General features: G+C 37.9%; 1 protein-coding gene across 2 annotated transcripts in view; it reads left to right on the top strand.

The window, feature by feature from the left end:
* The first annotated feature begins 13,141 nt into the window (after positions 1-13,141).
* The window catches only part of PRRC1 (proline rich coiled-coil 1), a 33,181-nt gene continuing 24,200 nt past the window's right edge, over positions 13,142-22,122 (top strand). Inside the window, exons 1-4 of one of the 2 annotated variants that reach the window (XM_019732398.2) lie at positions 13,142-13,288; positions 18,874-18,999; positions 19,610-20,002; positions 21,657-21,817. In XM_019732398.2, coding sequence (XP_019587957.1) covers positions 18,894-18,999; positions 19,610-20,002; positions 21,657-21,817 — 660 coding nt within the window. In that variant the 5' untranslated portion in view covers positions 13,142-13,288; positions 18,874-18,893. The remainder of the gene's footprint in view (positions 13,289-18,873; positions 19,000-19,609; positions 20,003-21,656; positions 21,818-22,122) is intronic. The other variant, XM_019732400.2, reaches the window with a different exon arrangement.

Below are 22,122 nucleotides of genomic sequence, written 5' to 3'. Positions count from 1 at the left end.
AAAATAAGGACTGCACATATTCAAGATAGCCCAATACCATATGTAGTAAGAGGCTGGTGTGAAACATTTAAAACATTGAAAGAAAACACCCACCAATGTAGAATTCAGTACCTAGCAAAATCCTTCTTCAAAAGTGAAGGAGAAATAAAGACTTTCTCAGGAAACAAAAAATCAAAGGAATTTGTTACCAGTGGGCCTGCCTAGCCAAAAATGTTAAAAGAAGTTCTTTAGAAAAAAAGAAAATTATATAGGTTAGAACACAGATCTACATAAAGAAAGGAAGAGAATTTGAGAAGGAATAAATGAACGTGAAATGAAATATTTTATTTTTCTTACTCTTAATTTATCCAAGAAATAGTAGTTTATTCAAAATAATAATAGCAACAATGTATTCAGTGACTATAGCTTATGGAAAAGTGAAATGAATAAGAGCAATGTTAGAAGGGATGGGAGGGAGCAATTGAGAATACTCTCTTATAAGGAACTTGCATTACTTATGGAGCGGTATAGCGTCATTTGAATATGGACTTGGATTAGTTGTAAATGTATATTGCTAACTCTAGGGCAAACATTACCAAAAAATTTTAAGTACAATTTACATACTAAGATGGGAGAGAAAGTGGAATCAAATAAATGGTCAATTAAAATCACAGAAGGTACAAAGAGTGGAAGACAAAAAAGAAACAAAGAACAAGTGCAATAAATAGAAAACAGTAAAAAATATTGTAGATATTTATTCAACTGTTTCAATAATCACTTTAAACATTAGTGGTCAAAATGCACCAATTAAAAGACAGACTATCAGAATGGATAAAAAACAAGACCCGCTCTATATTGTCTACAAGAAACCTACTATAAAGACACATGTAGATTAAAAGTAAATAAAGAGAGAAAGATATACCACACTAATACTAATCAAAAGAAAGTAGGAATAAGTATGCTAATTTCAGAGAGGGCAGACTTCAGAGCTAGGAAAACTATCAGAGATAAAGTGGGATATTAAATTATGATAAAGGGGTCATTTCTTCAAGAAGACATAACAATTCTTATTGTGTATCAACTAATAACAGAGCATCAAGGCAAAAATTGATAGAACTGCAATGAGAAATAAATGAATTAACTATTATAATTAGCAACTTCAACATCCCTCTATCAGTAACCGGAAGATCCAGCAGGCAGAAAATCAGTAAAGACCTAGTTGAACTGAATAGTACCATCAATCAACTGAATCTAATTGACATCTATAGAATACTTCAACAACAGCAGAACATACATTCTTCTCAAGCTTACCTGGAACATTTACCAAGATAGACCACATTGTGGGCCATAAAACACACCTTAAAATATTTAAAAGAATAGAAATCATAAAAAGTATACTTTAAGACCACAGTGAAATTAAACTAGAGATCAATGACAGTATGAAAGTTGGAAAATCCCAAAATGCTTGAGATTAAACAACAAACTTCTAAGTAACACGAGGGCCAAAGAAATCTTAAGAGACATTTTAAATTATTTTTAACTAAATGAAAATAATAAAAATCAGAACAGAAATCAATGAAATTGAAAATAAGAAATTAGTAGAGAAAATCAATGAAACTAAAAGCTGGTTCTTTAAAAAGATCAACATGATAAACTTCTCAAGTCAACTAAGAATAAAAAAGAGAAGACACAAATTAGTAATATCAGAAATAAAATAGGACCTTCACCACAATCTCATAGATGTTAAAAGGATGACAAAGAAATACTAAGAACAATTCAATGCCCACAATTCTGATAACCCATATGAAATGGAACAATTCCTTGAAAGACAATCTACATCTTCAAAATCTAACTCCTAAAATTCAAGGGTGAGAAAACAGCCTGGTTAAAAAGTTACCAAACGACCTGAACAAACACATCACCAAAGAAGATATACAGATAATATCGAAAACAAGCATATGAAAAGATGCTCAACATCATATGTTATAAGGGAATTTCAAATTAAAACAATTAGATACCCACCCATTAGAATGGCCAAAATCCACAACACTGACAACACCAAATACTGACAAGAATATGGAGCAACAGGAACTCTCATTCACTGCTGGTAACAATGCAAAATGGTACTGCCACTGACAAAGATAGTTTGGTAGTTTCTTACAAAGTTAAATGTGCTCTTACTTTATAATCCAGCAATCATGCTCCTTGGTATTTGAGCAAATGAGTTGAAAACATGTCCATACAATAATGAATGTTTATAGTAGCATTATTCATAATTGTCAGAACCTGGAAGCAACCAAGATATCCTTCAGTAGGTGAATGGATAAGCAAACTGTGCTACATCCATATAATGGACTACTTATTTGGTGATAAAAAGAAATGAGCCATGAAGCCATGAAAAGACATGGAGAACTTAAATGCATATTGCTAAGTAAAAGAAACCCATGAGAAGGCTACATACTGTATGATTCTAACCATATGACATTCTGGAGAAGGCAGAACTATGGAGATCAGTGGTTGCCAGGGGTTCAGTGTAAATAGGGGGAGCACTGGGGAATTAGGGGGCAACGAAACCATGTCATCAATACTGGTTCATCAGTTGTAATAAACATATCACACTAATGCAAGATATTAATAAGATGGGAAACTCTGGTTAGGAGGAAGTACTTGGGAACTCTGTACTTTCCATTCAATTTTTCTGTAAACCTAAAATGGCAGGAAAAAAAATTAGAGTCTATTAACTGAAAAAGGAAAGAGAGAGAGAGAGACAGAGAGAAAGTTTTGGACTCTGTCAAGGATTCAAACACCATCGCTTATAGTAATTTGTGTGGACGTCAGCCCTTCCATTATAGAGATTCATTTTTTTCTCATCAGAAAATAAAGACAATTTTTTAACTCGTAGAATTACTTGGGATTTGAGTGAGCAAACACACAAAAAGCTCCAGAGAGCCTTTATACATTATTCATTAGTCATTCAGCATTGATTAACTCTGCTAGCTTGCCTTTTCTTTGTGGGTATTAGTACTTGGTTGTTACTAAATGTCGCAGGATAGGATGGAGCAAGAAATGGCCAGGAGCAGTACAGAAGCAAAAGCATAGCTGAAGATGCAGGAGAGAATCTAACAAGGAGATCCACCTCTGTCGTTGCAAAGAAGCAAAGTCCATATTACCTCTTACTCTTCAAATACAACGCTGAGGTTTACAAGAAGCAACTTCTCTTTTACAGTTAAATAGTAGCAGCTGCAAACCCATGTTCCAAACGTAAATGTTGCTTCACTGACCCCTGGTCACAGTCTCCAACTTCACAAACTCCATAGAGTACTTCATTTTCATGAGTGTTCTCAAAAGTAATGTCCATTGCATTTTGCTTCTCCAAATTGAAAGCATTGCTTCCCATCATGCCTCCTTGCTCCTCTTCCCCCAGATTTCTGAAACCATAAGATTTTTGTGTTTGCCCTGCTCAGATTTTCTGCCATAGAGACTTGGTTTCTGGCTTGTCCTGGACACTTATTTTGCCTCTCAGCTTAGGTATAATGGTTTCAGATTGGAGATACAGAATAGAAGACTCGGAAGGCTCTTGGGAATCGTAGTAACCAATAAATCAAGTAACACAGGTGTATGATTAAAAATATAAAGGTAGATACTACCAAAAATATATAATCAACTAAAATGGTAGCAGTAAGGAAAGGCCATGAGCATATACTGGTTTCATCTTTACTCACAGTAGGCAGTCAATAGACGCGATATAGAGGGTCAAATATATTTCATAAAGTAATAATTATAAAGGTAATCATGAGAACAAAAACATGAACTCTCTAAATTATCAGACAATACACACACAAAACATTATAGACAATGTAATGAAAGATTATAAAAAAGATGAAATCAATATAACAAAAAACATGATAACATATCAGATGAAAACTAAAATATGGTATATAAAGATAAGTTGGTTAACTCCTCAGTGAAAGAAAAAAATCTCAAATTGAATCATAAGACAAATTTTAATTATATTTCCAAATTCAAGAGATACACCTAAGGTAAAAATAACTTATAAAAACAAAAATTAAAGGATGAGCAAAGGCCTCTCAGGCAAATGTGAAGAAAATGATAAATGGTACAATCCACTTTGATGATCCAATCATTATGGATACCTATGAATCAAATAACCTTGTATCAACGTAATTAAAGTAAAACTTACAGGAAACGCAAGAGGAAATAAAGACACATTAGTTATAGGAGATTTTAATTCCCATCTTTCACTTCATGGCACAGCAAATGGATAAGAAATGTTTGTCAATGGAATACATACATGATGTAAATAATAGGGATGTATAATAATTTTGCATGGAATTAAGTTCCATAACTTCACATTCTTTTCACGTACCCATAAAACATTGGCGTTAATTGGCCATATTTTAAGACAGAAATAAACCTTAGTCAATTTAAGAAAATTATACAATAAAAATAAATAATGGAAAAATAAATAAATGCAAAAATTTCTGCATAGCAAAACACACACACGCACAACCCTACAAAGTCAAAATCCAAATTACAAAGAAAGCAAAATATTTGCAATATGTATTGCATATATATAGGTCTAATTTCTTTATTGTATAAAGATCTACTATAAGCTAATATTTAAAAATCAATAATATAGATAGAAATCACACCAAAAGAAATACAAATGTCTTTTACATAAAATGCTCAATTTCACTCTACATAACATAAATGCAAGGAGATATCTTTTCCACCTACAAATCAGCAAAGATACAAATATTTGATTACAAACTGTAGTTGGAGAAGTAGAAAAGCAGTCCTCATACTTCACTGGTAAGAGTATAGGAAATTGATATGTCCTCATTGAAGAACAACTATGAAAAAGGTAAAGTGTTTTCCACCCACACCATGAGGTAGTCATGCCACGTGATTTGTGTTCTCCCCTATCATTTTGTGTGTACTTGTCATAAGTCCACACGTTCTCTTTCTTGCATTTTCACGATTTGGGTACCTATCTTTCCTACTAACAGTGATTGCTTTTAGGGCAGGAATTCATTCATTTTATTTCCAGTCCATGGCTTCTAGCATAGTGCTTTGGTCAATAAACATTGGCTGAGTGACTTTCGAAATGCTTCCAGGAATTGTGACATCTAGAAATTTAAGCCATGGACAATGCCACATGCCTATGCTTATACATTAAGTAAGGAATCTTATCTCTCATCTCAGATCACATTTCTGAAGCCAGTTAAATTGGCTCACACCAATTAAAATGCATTGTACATATATGAAGAAAAGGAAGAACTCAATTATCTCTGCAAAACTAGTTTTGATTTGATGGAATTGAAATGATGAGCCTTTTGTAAAGAATGATAAGAGCAGTCTGGAGCATTAGCTTTCTGCCCTCAATACATTCACTTATTTATTCATTCACTTAACAAACATTGGTTGCGTGCTGACTAAGTGCTTGGGACTAACACTGGGGATACAGTGGTGCACAAAACAGGAAAAGTTGGGGCAGCCGGTTAGCTCAGTTGGTTAGAGCGTGGTGCTCTTAACAACAAGATTGCCAGTTCGATTCCCACATGGGCCACTGTGAGCTGTGCCCTTCACAACTAGATTGAAACAACTATTTCACTTGGAGCTGATGGGTCCTGGAAAAACACACTTAAATAAATAAAAGTTAAAAAAAATAAGACAGGAAAAGTTGTCCTTGAGTTCACGGACACTTTTGTTTATAGTGTGAGAGATGAACAGTAAGTAAACCAATAAATATACAGTAATGTTAGGAAGTGCTAAGTGTTATAAAGAAACATTAAAAAAAATATTTTTTTAAAAAAGAAACATAAAGCAGGGTGTTTAGAGAAGGGCTCCCTAAGACTGAAATGATATGAGGAAACAAACCAGGGTTCAGGAAGAGGGAGCACGTACAAAGGGTCCAAAGTAAGGGTGGCCTGGGTACACCTGAGAAACAGAGTGAGTAAGGGGGAGCGTGGTGGGAAGTGAGGGCCGAGAGGTTCCAGGGCGGGGCTCCTGTGGGCCTTGCCGGCCATGGTCACGCTCTTTGGAAAAGTACCTTAGCGGCAGGAGTGGAAGCCAGCGGGCCCTTAGGAAGCCAGGGAAGACTTCCAAGTGAGAGATGATAAAGTGGAGAGAGTGTGGTCAAGTACTGAGTAAGTGATTGCTAAAGGATTGCATGTGCAGAGTCAGAGAAAGGGAGGAATCGAGGATATCTCAAAGGTGTTGTTTTTTTTTAAATAAACTTTATTTTTTAGATCACTTTTTGATTCACAGAGAAATCAAGAAGATAGGACAGAGAATTCCTTTATCCCCCATACTAGTTTCCTCTATTCTTAACATTTTACATTCACAATGGTACATTGGTTACCATTAATGAACCAACACTGGTGTATTATTATTAACTAAAGTCCGTATTTTTATTCAGATTTCCTTAATTTTCACCTAATGTCCTTCAGTTCCAGGATCTCATCCAGATACCACTGAGAGACTGAATATATATTTGTATATTAATGGCCAGACCATACGTACATATGTACATAATGGCCAGACCATATGTAAAAATAGAACTCTGACTCACAACTGGTAGCAACCTGCCCAGGAAGCCAAACAGAAACCCCTGTTAGCAACCAGCTTCAAATGGCCAGGACTTGATCAATAACTGACAGCATCCCTAATTTTTCTTCTCACTTCCAATTTAGGACCAACTGGAGAAAGCCAAGTATGCACCCCCCACGAATCACACTTAGCCTGCCTCCAGCTCCCCTGCCCCCACAGCCTCTAATCAGGCACACTTGAAGCCTTCCCTCCTTTCACTGCAAAGCTTTCCCTCTCCTCTGCCAGCCTCTGAGTCTCTGCCAAATGCAAGTGAGGTGGCTGACCCCCTTGCAAGCTCTGTCTGACTGAATAGCCTGTTCTCATACGCATTTGGGTGGTTTCTATTTCCACACATTACATTTGGTTGTCATTGTCTCCTTTCAGTGCCTCTGGCTGGGACAGTTTCTCAGACTTTCCTTACTTTTGACAGTTTTGAGGAATACTAGACAGATACATTGTGGAGTATATCTCTATTCTTATGATTACACCAGGATTATGAGTTTGGGGGAGGAAGACCACAAAGGTAAAGTGCTACTTTCATCACATCATATCAAGGGGAGATTTTATCAACATGACTTATCACTGCTGATGTCAACTTTGATACAGGTGTTTTTCACCCGAGCAATGGAAAAGCATAGTTGTCATTTACTGAGTGGGAAGAGTGAAAGTCGAGCAGAATTTTTTTTTTTTGAAACATCAAAAGTTTTAATTAGCCTCTTGATTAGACACCAAAGTAAAACTAGTGAATAATTGTGAAGTTTAAGAGAGGAGTTATGATTGGACATACAAATGTGGGAATCACTAGGATATAGACGTTGTTGAAAGTCATGGACTGGGAGAAATCGCTAGAAGCTCCGAAAAGAGATGCAAGGACTAAGTACAGGATCATTTCTTTACTGCAAATAAGATGAGTTTTGCTTTTCCTTTCCATGTTAAAAACTTTTATCTCTTTTTACATTGTTATGAACTTTAAGTAAAATTCTTCTAATAGCTCATGATTAAATATGCTCTTTGCTATGTTATTTCGTAAATATCCTTTATCAGTTGAAAGATTCTTTCTATTTCTAATTTACCAAAAGTTATCAGAAATAAGAGCGGAACTTTGTCAAATGATTTTTCCTGCATCTATTGGCATTATCAGATTCCTTTTCTTTTGCAATGTATTAAATCATGAGTAAATTTTTCTGAAGTGGAACCACCCTTATACTCGTGGGGGAAAAACATACTTAATCACAATGTGTATTGTCATCATCATCATCATCAACTCCTCATTTTCATTTTCCAATATTTCATCTAGGACTTTTCATCTATGTTGGTAACTACTTATCACTTTCTTTTCTTGTCTTGTTAGGAAGCCAGCCATCCAGGACAGAAATCATGCAGCTTTCCTTCATTTGTCAGGGGAGGAAATTAAAGCTCAGAAAGGTAATCCCAGAACTGCATTGTTCATTAGTGGCAGTAGTACTAGATTTCTAATCTGGTGTGTTTTCCACCTTACCCTGGTGACGAGCTCAGAGGCAGTTCTGTGACATAGCAAGTGGGAGGACACCAAACAGCTCTTTATATGCAGTTGTGTTGATATGTGATTATGTGAATTGGACCCATTCATCTCCTAGGCTGTCTTCCCAAAATTTCATTTCTGAGCCTTAGAGAAATGTTGAATTGCCAAAATAATGAATACAACATTTGAGCTTTAAAAATTGCTTGAAAACAGAGGTACTTGTAAGAACAACCATGTTATGTTTCCTTTACTTTTCTAAACTATGATGTAAAATCTAGAGGGGAAAATTGTAGTGTTGTGTGAATTTGAAGTCTTGAGAAAGACTACTACAGGTATAAATATTTAGGAGTTATGATGCACTGGGAGCTATTGGTTGAAATTATGCAAACTTTTAACTTTGTGAAAACACGAAAGTCTAGAAAACAATTTAGAATCCCTGTAAAATGTTATTGCATATCAACAGTATTTCCTTGGACACAGAACTACTTCTACTTGCATGATTTCTTATTCAAAACAAAATTTCAAATTTTCCAAAGGAAGCATATTTGTTCAGTCTCCTAAAAGGTTATTTTTAGTAAAATTATATTTAGCGGAGAAAACGATGATCATGAGGACTTTTTGCAATGTGTGTATGTGAATCCTCCTAAACATTTGAATGGTAATTAAAATCAATTAAAAATGTTTATAGAGTACTCACTGTATGCAAAAAATTGAATGTATTGGAATTCTAAAAACAGAGTTATTACTATCAAGGAGCTCATCAGTGAATAGGGAATATAGACATGTACAGCCAACAAAAAGGCAATGTGAAAGATTTTATAATAGAAGAAAACTTTGATCATGTCCTTGAAAAATGAGAAGTACCTATTAGCAGAAGGTGAAAGGAAAACATTTCAGGTAGAGGGACTGAAAGGAGCAAAGGCACATGATTTCAGACTCAGAGGAGGCAGATCCTTGCAGCTGGTGCCTGGGCAGTATGGAGGAAGATGCAGGAAGAGGTAAAGAGTCTAGAAAGTAAGGGTAAGTTGAGTTCTTAAGATTTTACCACACAGGCAACAGAGAGTCATAGTATGTTTTTAGAAATACATGTTAAAAAGATACGTTGGTTCTTCTGTGAAGTCAATTGAAATGGACTTTGGTGATAATGATGATGTGTATGCAGGCTAGGGGCACTATATTTCACACTATATTTTGCACTCACATATGCAAAAAGAATAACTTCTTAATATCTCTGTAACTAGGATGACCTTAAGATTTATTGTCCAAACTGGAATATTTTTGAGAATAAAAGATGGGTACCCTTAATAATTATGCTGGGACAATAACCCTAAATTGGGAGTGTCCTGGGCAAATTGAGGGGTAAAGTCTGTTTATAACTAAATGAAATTTTCTTTCATTGAAAACAAGCAAATAAAACCTTGATTCAGAAATTACAACTCAGACTCACCTATATAAAAGTCTTTTTTGGTTTACATCAGTCATTGTCAGATGAATATTTAGACAATTTAAAAGTCAAAGAATAAGAGCCTATATGAAGAATACTATGTTAGACATTGTAGCAAGCGCTTCACATATAATAAGTCATTGGATCCTCAAGTAAAATACTCTGAGGTAGGTATTAATATAAGTTCTCATTTTATACATGAAGAAAATCAAGACACACGGAGTTTAAATGACATGTCCCAGGTTAGGTGTTGACTTAGCAAGTGCTAGAGCCAGGATTCAAATCCGGGTTATCTGGTACCAATAGCGATATCCTAATCTACAATATGCTGCCTCTCAGACTCTAAGTCATAACTTGTTTAGCTCTTAAATTTGAATTCCAGATAACAATGAGTAATTGCTTAGTATAACTATGTCCCATACAAGGTTTGGAACAACCCCCTTCCTAGTTGTTGAAGGAACTTACATATCCTCTTTGTATGGGTTGGGTGTAGGGATGGGCCCTGCCTTCTGTCTTGGCCAGCACCCTGACACATCTGCTGAAGTGTCCTTTGTGGCTGTATCACTCATGGACTATTCTTTCAGCAGAGACGTCATCTCCCAAACCAGATTCAGCTCTGTCTCTACTCCTGGTTGTGCCACAGACGCTCAGAGTCCCAGCCTCGCTCCTCTCCACCTGAAAATACACGCTTCCCTATTAATATGATATTAATATAAATTTTATGGACTGTTTTAGGAATATTTAAAAATAGATCTATTAACTCTGAATTGAGCTAGAACACTCAAGGTGGAAATTATTTCTTTTGCCTGTGTGCAGTAACAGAAAAGTTCCACTATATTGCTACATCTGTCATTACAGCGCAGAAACGAACTCTGGTATGTATTAGAAACTTTCCATAAGGAAAAGTTTCATGAGTTATGCTAGCAACAATATAAAAAAAAAAAGAAGCAGTCTTTGTTCTGTCATTAAGCTGTTATTTTCCATTGATACCCTTCAATGCCCTCCATCTAACATATTTTGTCACCTTACCACCCCCAAAAGCAGGCATGAGCCGGGATACAGCTAAAGAATTCTGAGTTCCAATTCCAGGTTTACACAGAATTCTCAGGGCCTTGCTTTCCTTATTCCTAATATTGGAATAATATTAATAATAATAATAATACCTCAGACATAAAGTTCTTTTGCAGTTTAAATGAGAAGTGGTGAGTAAAACATACAATATTATAAATGCAATTTATGGTTAACACCTTCAAAAATCATCTTATAATTTTATTTAGTACACTCCTGTCTCCCATGGCCCATATAGTGGGTAGAACTGTGCCCTTTCACCCCCAAAAGATATATCCACCTGAAACTTGTGATTGTGACCTTATTTGAAAATAGGGTCTAGCCCCTCAAAGATCTTGACATGAAATCATTGTGGATTTAAAGTTGGCCCTAAATGCAATGACACGTGTGCTTAAAAGAGAAAGGCAGAGCGAGACTTGAGACAGACACAGGGAAAAAGACCATGTGAAGACGGAGGCAGAGATTAGAGTTATGATGCCACAAGCCACGGAACGCTTGCATCTATCCAGAAGCTGGAATTGACAAGGAAGGATTCTCTCCTGGGGGCTTCAGAGAGGCCCTGCTGACCCTTGATTTTGGACTTCTGTCCCTTAGAACTGTGAGAGAACAGTTGTTTTTAGCCATACAGTTGTAGTATTTGTTGAGGCAGTGTTAGGAAACTAATACAGCCCACATCCAATCTATCAGTAAATCGTGACAGCTCAACCTTCAAAATATGTCCAAGACCATGTATCACCTCTCCTGTCCCCTTAGCTACTCTAAGCCACCATCATGTCATTCCTGGTCATCCTGCTTTTTAGTCCTTGCACCCCCTGAAGTCACACTGCAATCAGAGTGTGATTTAAAACTGAAGTCAAATATTGTCAATCCTCTGCTCAAAACCTCCCACCTGCTTTTCATTTCTATCAGAATATAACCCAAAGGCCTTATCATGGCCCACAAGGCTAGATGTTATCTGGCCTTGCTATCTATCTCTCTGATTTTGTTTATTACCACTTTCTCAGTCCCAATTTCCTTGCTGTTCTGCAAACAAACCAAGCACTGTGCTCTTCCTTCTGTCCAGATAACTTCAGGCCTGCTTCTTTATAGGTCTCTACTCAAATCCCACCTCCTCAGAGAAGCCCCTCTCATTCATCTTATGGGAAGTGGCCTATCCCAATTACTGCATAGGAGTATCACATCACCTTATCGATTTTCTTCAAAATGCCCATTACAAACAGCACTTGCTTTGTTTATTTTCCTGTTCATAGCTTTTCTCTCCTATGAGAATAAAATCTCCCTAAGTGTTAGGACCTTGTCTATCTTATTTATTGCTACATCTCTGGTACCAATGCTCAGCACATTGTAGCCACTAATAAATATTTGTTGAATGAATAAAGAAACCAAAAGACCTTTTAGCTATTTAGGGTGTGATCAAAGAGGATGGAGATGATAACTATTTTCAGCACCACCCCAAACAGCACTCTGGAGAGTAACCTAGACAGCCACCTACACACATTCTCAGTGGAGAGGTAAGTGTCACCACCAAAGGAAACAACCCATTGTAGTTGCAAAGCGAGATCTCAAGTCAGGGCATAGTTAAATAGTATTAATTTTCTTGTGAGGCATTTTAGAATGCTTACATCTGTCAAGTCTAAGAGATAAATTAGTGTTAAATCTATGAATGGGTTCCTGAAGGAATGTAGGAACAACAAAAACAATTTTTCAGTGTTTAGCATTCAGCAGTTTAAAAAGTACTTTCCTATGCCTTATTTTTTTTATTTGACTCTGTTACCTGCCTAAGTTAGATATGGCAGATAATAGTATTCCCAGATAGAAATATGGAGACTCACAGAAACTAAGTGACCCATACAAAGTCACACAACTGCACAACTGGCATCAGGGTAGTCCCAGACCCAAACCAGGACTTCTGATTTCAAATTCTATATTTTCCTCCATTGCACTCAATTCATCGACTTATTTAATGTATATTATTGAGCACCGACTGTTTCAGGTACTGCTTTAAGTGGAACAAATAAGGTTAAGAAAGTTGGTGTACTTTGTCTTTGGTTTTTCATTAAAAATATAAAAAAAGAATGTGTAATACATGTGCTTGAGGATGGGGGAGAAATCAGTACAGTGCGTTTTCCCCACCCGGCTCTGTCTCCTGAATGCAACTGCTGTTATCTGGTTATTCTTGAAGATACATAAGACAATTCCCCTTTCTCTGGAGTGAGGTCCTGTCTGGAGGTGGGGACTGGACTAGATGACCTTGGGTGACTCCCAGGTCACAGGATAAGTGAGCTACTGTTGGTAATAAGGGTGTCATTCTTGCGTGTGGGGTTGCGGAGTGGAAAGGACTACTACTGGGGAATGCTTCTGGAGAAAGGGAGAGCCAAGCCCAGGCGGGGAGGAGGATCTTTGGACCAAGGTACTCAGACAGGTTTCACCCGTTCCCTGGGGGCGGGGTTCTTGCGAGTGGGACGGGGCGGGGCGGGGCGAGGCGCGGGGCGGGGCGGGGCGACGGGCGCCGACGTGGCAGCCGCAGGGGCGTGCGCGGCCGGTGGCCATCTTGGAGGCGGGGAGTTGGCGGAGGGAGCTCCTGTCTGCGTCTTCCTCGTCTTCTCCGAGCCGTATTCTTAACGTCCCGTCCTCCCTGTCCCCGACTTTTCGGCTGCCACGCAGACACTCTCTCGGGCCCCCAGGTGAGCGTCAGATTGTGAGCAGCGCGGGTGCATGCGGGAGGCGGCGGTATGGGATGCGGGCGCCAAAGCCGGGCGCCAAGGGGCGCAGTCAGTCCCTGCAAGGTGGGCCGGCGGGCCGGCGCCACTGTAGGCGAGGGTCTTTTCGGAGCCCCGCAGTCGTTCATTCCAGGCGCGGGCTGTGGGAGCATGCAGCGTGCAGCCCGGACACTGGTGCGCTTTGCGAGGCAGACCCACCCCGCCGCGCGGGGTGCAGTTCGGGGGGCTTGTTCCCGCCCTTTGGTCTTGTTCAGGGACCGAGGCCGGAGTCCTTAGTGATTTGGCTCCACCTTCCAGCGCGCTGCCCGCAGGGGAAATACTGGTGCCTGGCGCCCGCTGACCTTAGCCCGGCCCAGCCCGGCCTGGAGACGTGGCAAAGCCCGGAGGTAGGCCGCTCCTGCTTTGGAAACTCCTAGGTCCACAAACCGGGACAGGCAATGGTTCCCGTAGGTTCCCGGGTCAGTGCCCAGCGCCGTACCAGGGGGCTTTCGTACTCTGCTCTTTGTTATTTCTTGGGACCTGCTGCAGGCAAATTTACGGGAGAACCCATATCCTAGTTTGGCAGAATTTATATCCAAGAGAGGTTTTGTCATTGCAAGTAGTTCTGAGAGACAACCGTTACGTTTCTTAGAACATGACACATTTTGGCATTCCGTTCTTTCTCCTGTACAGCCGCTATTTAATTCAGTGAACATTTATGGACGTTTATTTGGGGATCAGAGCTGAAAATGCAGCCCAAACCCAGACCCTACTCTAGCGTTCAGTGTGGTAGTACAGACCGTGTTTTGCACCAGTAGTACATCAGCAATAATAATTGCTTTCAGGGTTTTTATGGTTATCAAAGCTCCATTATTCCATTTCTTTTCTTGTATCTGTATAAGTAGCCATCCACTTTAATGTTGGCACATTAAGATTACTTTTGTGCCCAGACTTGAGCACTCAAACCTTTCCCCACTCTGACACTTCTCTGTTAATTTATCACAATAGCTTTTCCTCAGTAGAAAGTATTACATTTATGTACACAGAATTTACCCAGTATTGTCATTAAGCCAGTTCTCATAGTAAAGCTTTTAAAGACTGAAAGAAATCGAACAATTATTCCATGTTACGTATTGTATTCCATTGTACAAGTTCTTTAACCAACGAATTTGTTAATTTGTTAAGGATCAGGGTTATCTTTAAATCTGACTTTCTTCATCCTCTGTAAGAATTTGGTAGCCTCTGTAGTAGGAAATGAATAACTAATAGAAAAATGGGAAGATAAAAAAGAGAGCTTTTGCTGGGAATGATAAAAATCCTCTGAGAGCTAGGTCTGTTCCAGGTTATCTACCTTTGGTGAAATGAAAGGATTTTGCCTCCCTGGTTCCCTGTTCTCTACTTACTGTGATAGATCTTTGCTTTCCATTCACAGCTAAACTTTTGGAAAGTGTTGTGCACATTTGCCTCACCTTCCACTCCTCAGTCCAATTCAGACTGGCTTCTATCCTCACTCCTTCTGTGGAAACAGCTCTCACTACATTCATCTCCAGTTTGGCAAATCCATTGAACTTTTCAGGGATCATCCTCTTTGGTGTCTCTGCAGACTTTGATACTGTTACCTGTTTCTTCCTTGGAACATCCTTTGGCTTTTGGACACCACAGTCTCCTAGTTTTCTTCCTATCTCTCTGGTCATCTCATGCTTCTCTGCGAGTTTGTCTTCTACCTGGCTACTCTTCAAGGATTGGTTGTATCATCTCTTTTCATTTGGTATTCTCTTCTTACTCTTGTCTCAGAACATGACTTTAGAGAGTATATCTCTAACAAACCCAGACTTACGTGGTTTCTAAGCTGCAGACCAAGTCATTGTTTTTCCTTGGATGGTTCAAGGGGCTTAAGCTCCGCATGTCCAATATTAAACACTACATAATCCCCCTGTCCCAAAAAGACATCAAACAAACACCTTGACCTCTTCCAGTGTTCCCTATCTTAGTGAATGGCACCACCATGTGTCTAGTTGTGTAAGTCATGCCTCCCTCCCTCATTGCCCCCATTACCAGTCTACCAGAGTCTTACCACCTAAACATTTCTTGAATCCATTCTTCTCCATCCCCACTATCATCACCTTAGTCTAACCCAGAGTTTCTCATCCTTGGCATTATTAATTTGGAACCACATAACTTTTTCATGTGGGGGCTGTCCTGTGTGTTGCAGGATTTTTAGCAGTATCCCCAGTCTTTACCTACTGAGGCCAGTAATATGCCTCTAGTTCTGACAACCAAAAATGTCTCCGGACGTTGCCAAATGACCCCTGGGGGGCAGAATCACCCTCTTCCCCACCTCCTTAGGTGTCTAGGGTGTTATCACTTCCTATTTGAACTACTTCTGCATCCATCTTAATGGTCTCTTCATTTATTCTGACTGCCTTGTGGCCCAGTCTGCATACTGTCATCAAAAGGATCTTTTCAAAACACAAATATCAATTGTCAAAACTTTGAACCCACCTAAATGTTTTCAGCAGATACATGGATAAACTATGGTACAGGTATAAAATGGATTACTATTCAGCAATAAAAAAGAACCAGCTATTGATACATCCAACAACTTGATGGATTTCAAGGGATTTATGCTAAGTGAAAAAAGCCAATCCCAAAAGGTTACATTCTGTGTATGATTCTATTTCTGTAACATTCATGAAGTGAGAAAATGTTAGAGAACATTTGGTTGCCAGGGCTTATGGTTGATGGAAGGATGTGACAGAGGAGCAGCATGAGGGGGTTTCTGGCGAGTGATGGAACCATTGTGTATCCTGATGGTGATGGTGGTTACACAAGTCATCGCATATGAGGTCTGACAATTAAGGTCATGAACTTGCTACCGTGCACTTATATTGGCAGCACTGTACAAACCGCTCAATAAGATTTCATAACCTTGGTATGTCACAGATATGTTCGTGTCGACGTGTGATGGTGTCTTGCTGGGTGGCATTCATTATGTTGCATGTTTTTGTGTGTCATCGTGAGAATGTCTGAGCTTGAACTAGAGCAATAAACAAACATTAAATTTCTTGTTAAACTTGGCAAGAGTGGAAGTGAAATCAGGGACATGTTAGCCCAAGTTTATGGGGATAATGCCATGAAGAAAACGGCAGTGTACAAATGGATTAAACGTTTTTCTCATGGGAGAGAATGCTTCATTGATGAAGAGAGGTCAGGGTGGCCACTAGCAAGCAGAACTGACCTAAACATTGTAAAAAGTCATCGAATTGTGTGTCAAAATCGTTGACTGACTGTGAGAATCATAGCAGACCAAGTAAACATCAATAGAAAAACAGTTAGAAAATGTTAACTAAAAATCTTGGCATGAGAAAGGTGTGTACAAAAGTGATCCTGAAGGAGCTCACTGATGAACAAATGCAAAGGAGAGTCAAAATTTGCCAAGACATTTTGGAGAGGCAAGACGATGTTTTGGGCCATGTTATCACTGGTGATGAAACATGGGTGTACCAGTATGACCCTGAAACAAAGCATCAAAGTGTACAATGGAAGTCAGCCAATTCTCCACAACCAAAAATCTTCTGTCAGTCCAAATTAAGAGTCAAAATGATGTTGCTAACCTTTTTTGATATTAGAGGGATTGCTCATTATGAATTTGTACCAACTGGACAGTTAACCAAGTTTACTATTTGGAAGTGCTGAAAAGCCTGCGTGAAAAAGACGAAAATGGCCTGAACTTTTCACCAACAATTCATGGCTCTTGCATCACGACAATGCACCAGCTCACAGGGCACTGTCTGTGAGGGAGTTTTTAGCCAGTAAACAAATAACTGTATTGGAACATCCTCCCTACTCACCTGATCTGGCCCCCAATGACTTCTTTCTTTACCCGAAGATAAAGGAAATATTGAAAGGAAGACATTTTGATGACATTCAGGACATCAAGGGTAATACGACGACAGCTTGGATGGCCATTCCAGAAAAAGAGTTCCAAAATTGCTTTGAAGGGTGGACTAGGCACTCATGTCGGTGCATAGCTTCCCAAAGGGAGCACTTTGAAGGTGACCATAGTTATATTCAGCAATGAGATATGTAGCACTTTTTCTAGGATGAGTTCACGAACAATTGTCAGACCTCGTATGGTGAAACTTCATAGAACCACGCATGCGCGCACACGTATGCACCCGCACGTGCATGTGCACACACACGAGCACGAATATAAAAACAGGTGAAATCCTCATAAGGTTGTAGTTTAGTTACTGGTGGTGTACCAATTTTAATTTCCTGGGTTTACTTGTACTGTAGTTATTATATAAGATGCTATTCTTGGGAGAAGCTGGGTTAAGGGTACTCAACTCTGTCCTATTTTTACATCTTCTTGAGAATCTAAAATTTCTTCAAAAAAGTTAAAAGATGAAAATGTTACTCCCAGTTTAAATGCCCTAGAGTGAGTGACTTTCTGTTCTTAAAAACCCAACTTCTTGGCCTGGCTTACAAGGCTCAGTGTAGTCTGGGCTCATGCCTATGTCTCCAGTCTTCATTCTTCTTTTTTTCCTTACCACATGGATTTTCTTGAATGTGTCTTGTTCCTTCTACCTTATAGGGCCTTTATACCTCCTTCACATTCACTTTTTCTAGACTCTGCTTTTCTAATCTCCTTTTCCTTGCCTAATTAAATTCTGTGCATCCTGCATATCTCAGCTTCTATGTATAGTTCATTGTACTTTGGTATTATTCTTTGATTAACTCCTGTACTGGATTGTCAGTGTCCTGTTTTTGCTTCCATTGTATTTCCAGAGGCACCAGTACAGTGCTTCACAAGCACTTGACCTTCAGTGAATGTTAAATGAGTAAAAAACATCAAAAACAAATTTGGTATGTTTAGAAGTTTTGAGTTTATACTGGAGACAGGCTTTAAAATATGTAATTTTTAAAGGCATTTTCCCATATTTTGTAATCCATTATCATCTGTTAGAACCCTGATATCTAGTGGCATTTTTCCTATAGTTAATTTCTCTAAAACCTGAGACATATTTAGCCATTACTGGGTATGTTTGAGAATGTGAATTAGGAAAACTGAGAATTGAGCACACTTTATTATTATTTTTTAATGTTAATAGGAATAGCCCACATACAGTGCTTTATAGGGAGAGAGGAAGTGTTTCAAAAATACTTAAATAATTTATTTTTATTTTAAATGTAATAATGACTGGAACCTAGATATAAATCTAACATTCATTCATGTGACAAATTAAATTAATAATTTACTATTTGAAATATATAGGATAATTATATAGTTAACATAAAATTATAATGATTAATTATATAGTTAACATAAAATTATTTGCCAATTATAAATTATGTATATGAAAATGCCACAGATTATTTGCAATATTCTCACACTGTTATTTTTAGGAATTTTGACAGACCCTTCGTCTGGAAATACGTGGCATTATAAACATAACGACAGACATCTGTCCTTTAATGATAGTTCTTTTAAATTACTCTCTATACAAGCTTTAAAAATAAACTTTTGACTACTGTGTAATACGTACTACATTTTTATATTTTTACAGTACACCGTAATTGAAGAAAAATGATGGAAGAGAGTGGAATAGAGACAACACCACCTGGAACTCCTCCTCTAACGCTTTCTGAACTGGCTGCTGCTGCTGCAGTGTCTTCCACCACAGTTCCTTTAGGTACGTGGAGTTGTCTCGCATCTAGTTTGTTTTGAAGATAATGAAGACACTATTATCTTTTCTCAGACAATTAAAAAGACAATGCGTATATTAAAACTTCTGATCTTTGCCAAAATGAAGGGGAAAAGCCTTTTTTAATTAGACCCAAAGGCAGAAAACGTGTGTGTTTTGCTTTATAAAGGTAACCTTTTGTTTCTTACACTCATATTGACTATAAATCATCTTTCTTATGACAAATATCCTAAAAAGTTTTGTGTCATGTTCTATGACTTTTGGTGATTGGCCTTCCGACCAAAGTTTTTGAGCCTTCAGTGTGTATGTTTTTATGCTCATTTTAGCAGGAGTTAACAATGTTTTATTAAAACACATAAAAACACAAAGGTCTACTTATGAACAATGCCATAATTTTATGTAGCTGTTTTTACTTATGGGAGTTAAAAGTCATTTGCACTAATCATATTTGTTGTATAGTCTAAATTACACATGTTAAAAATAATTATTGAAATATAGACTTAAAAGTTTTGCAAGAAGAAAGTAATGAGATACTTTGAAAACTAAGTGAAAAGCATTTCCAATTTTGAGAGTTTTTTTCCTCCTCTCTTTTTTCTAGCTGCAACCAGTTCTTTTTCTTCTCCAGATGTGTCTTCCATGCAGTCCTTGGCACCCCACGCATACTCTACCCCTCAGCCGTCCCTTCCTCCTGTGACGCCGTCGGCGGCGTCGTTGCCTTTTGTGCCTCCCTCACCAGTCCCTTCTGCCCCACCACTTGCTACTTCTATGCCAACTCCTGTTTCTCCACCCTCTGCTGCTGCCTTTGGTAATCCGCCTGTGTCCCACTTCCCACCTTCACCTTCTGCCCCCAGTCCTGTTCTGTCTGCACCCTCTTCGGGTCCTCCCACATCGGGATTTGCTGTTGGTTCAGCTTATGACATTACAAGGGGACATGCAGGAAGAGCTCCGCAGACACCCCTGATGCCATCATTTTCTGCACCTCCAGTAACAGGTAATTCTCTCTTACTGATACTTTGAAATAAATGGCTATAGCTAATGTTTTTTCTTTTGTTTGTTTTAGTGACAGCTTTACTGAGTTATAATTTACATACAATACAATTCTCCCATTTAAAGTGTACAACTCAACAGTTGTTAGTGTATTTACAGAGTTGTGCAGCCATTACAACAATCAGTTATAGAACCATTTAATCAGCCCCAAAGGAAACCCCGTAACTATTAGCAGTCACTCCCTCCTTCTTCCCAAATCCTAATAGCCCTCAGCAGCCACTAATCTTTCTGTCTCTGAATTTGCCTATTGTGGACATTTAATATCAATAGAATCTTATAATACGCGGTCTATTGTAACTGGCTTCTTTCACTTAGCATGAAATTTTCAGGGTTCATCTATGTAGCATGTGTCAGTACTTCATTCCTTTCTATGGTTGAATAATATTCTATTGGATGGATATACCACATTTTGTTTATTCGGTTCATCAGTTGAACTTTTGGGTTCTTTGCATTTGTTGGCTATTATGAATATTGCTTTTATGAACATTTGTGTACAAGTTTTTGTGTTGACATATTTTCGTTCATCTTGGGTATGTACATAGGCATGGAATTATTGCTTTTGAAAACTGCCAGACTATTGTCCAAAGCAGCTCTCATCAGCAGTGTATGAGGGTTTCAGTTTCTCTGCATTAATGTTTTAAATTCATTTTCTTGGTTTTCAGAGTTTTCCTATTCTCATGTTTTTCCCATTTAAATTATTAAAATAAACCTGCTGTAACTTAGTATGTGATTTTTATGTTTTGTAAAACTTAGTAGTACATGATTGGTACATTGAGTGTCAGACAAAATTTCAAAATTTTATCCTAGCATTTTGTGCACTTATAGAGAAACATCAAGGTGAAGTTTGAGAGAAAAAATTTTCAGGACTGAATGGTCCAGGGAGTTTTCTTTAGCCAGGTGAAAATTCAAAACCAAATGAAAGCTCATGTGTGCCTTAAGTTGGTGGTATTGGGCCATTTCCTTTTCTAGGTCATCTATATCTACAATTTAAGCTTCCCTGGAATGGTTGTTGGAAACCAGTATCAAAACTTCATCTGGGAAGCAACTTTGTTGTGATTTGTATTATCCAACTTTGTATATCTACCTTTACAAATAAAATTTTTTGCAGAGTACAAGTATTATATCCATGTTTATGTATGTGTGAATTTTTTTTTTTTTTTGAGTTAAAATAGGGTATATAAAGTATGTGTACTAATTGTTATATGTGATGTGCTTGGGTGCTCACATCAATTATTTTTATACATAAAAGAGATTATAACTATGGTGTCCACATCCAAGAGCTAAATAGAGCAAACATGAAGTACTTGAATATATATATATATTTATATTTATATTTATATTTACATTTGTATATTTATTTATTTTCAGGACAGTTGGTGTGAGCCTATGAAAAGAAAGATATTTCTTTTTTGGAATTTCATTTCATTTGTATTTTATAATGATTTAGGTGATTCATAACTCAATCTTGAAATGCCTGAGTATGTAATGTAGTTACATTATTTAAGCTATTTTGAACTACTCACCTCATATATCTTCTTTTTATAGGAAATAGTTTATGGAATAAATTACATATATTAAACGTTTTTGCCATTAACTAGGTGTTTTGCCAACTCCCATTACTCAGCAAGCCAGTCTGACATCTCTGGCCCAGGGACCTGGAACCACATCAGCCATTACTTTTCCAGAGGAACAAGAAGATCCTAGAATTGTTAGAGGTCAGGATGAAGCATCTGCTGGTGGACTCTGGGGTTTTATTAAGGTAAGCAGTATTTACTTTAAAAACCATGATTAATTTTTAAGTTTTGAAAGTAATAGGTGTTCATTAGAGAGAATTTTGAAAATACAAAATGGTATAAGGGAAAAAAATCCTTTTGAATCTTATTACCGCTTTTCCATAGTTCCTCTTGGTCTTTTGTATGTGCACATCTATGTAAATGTACCTCTGTTTTAATAAAAATCAAATGGGGGTTAGTGACGTGGACACACGCTATTCTGTGTCTTTTGTTTGTCTTTACCCAGCATATATCAGGAACATCCTCCTTGCCATGAAATATTCGTCAGAAA

Source organism: Rhinolophus sinicus, linkage group LG03, assembly GCF_036562045.2.
Source record: "Rhinolophus sinicus isolate RSC01 linkage group LG03, ASM3656204v1, whole genome shotgun sequence".
Taxonomy (NCBI): Eukaryota; Metazoa; Chordata; class Mammalia; order Chiroptera; family Rhinolophidae; genus Rhinolophus; species Rhinolophus sinicus.
The sequence above is the reverse complement of the archived record's forward strand: the minus strand, read 5'-3'. Positions and strand labels throughout refer to the sequence as shown.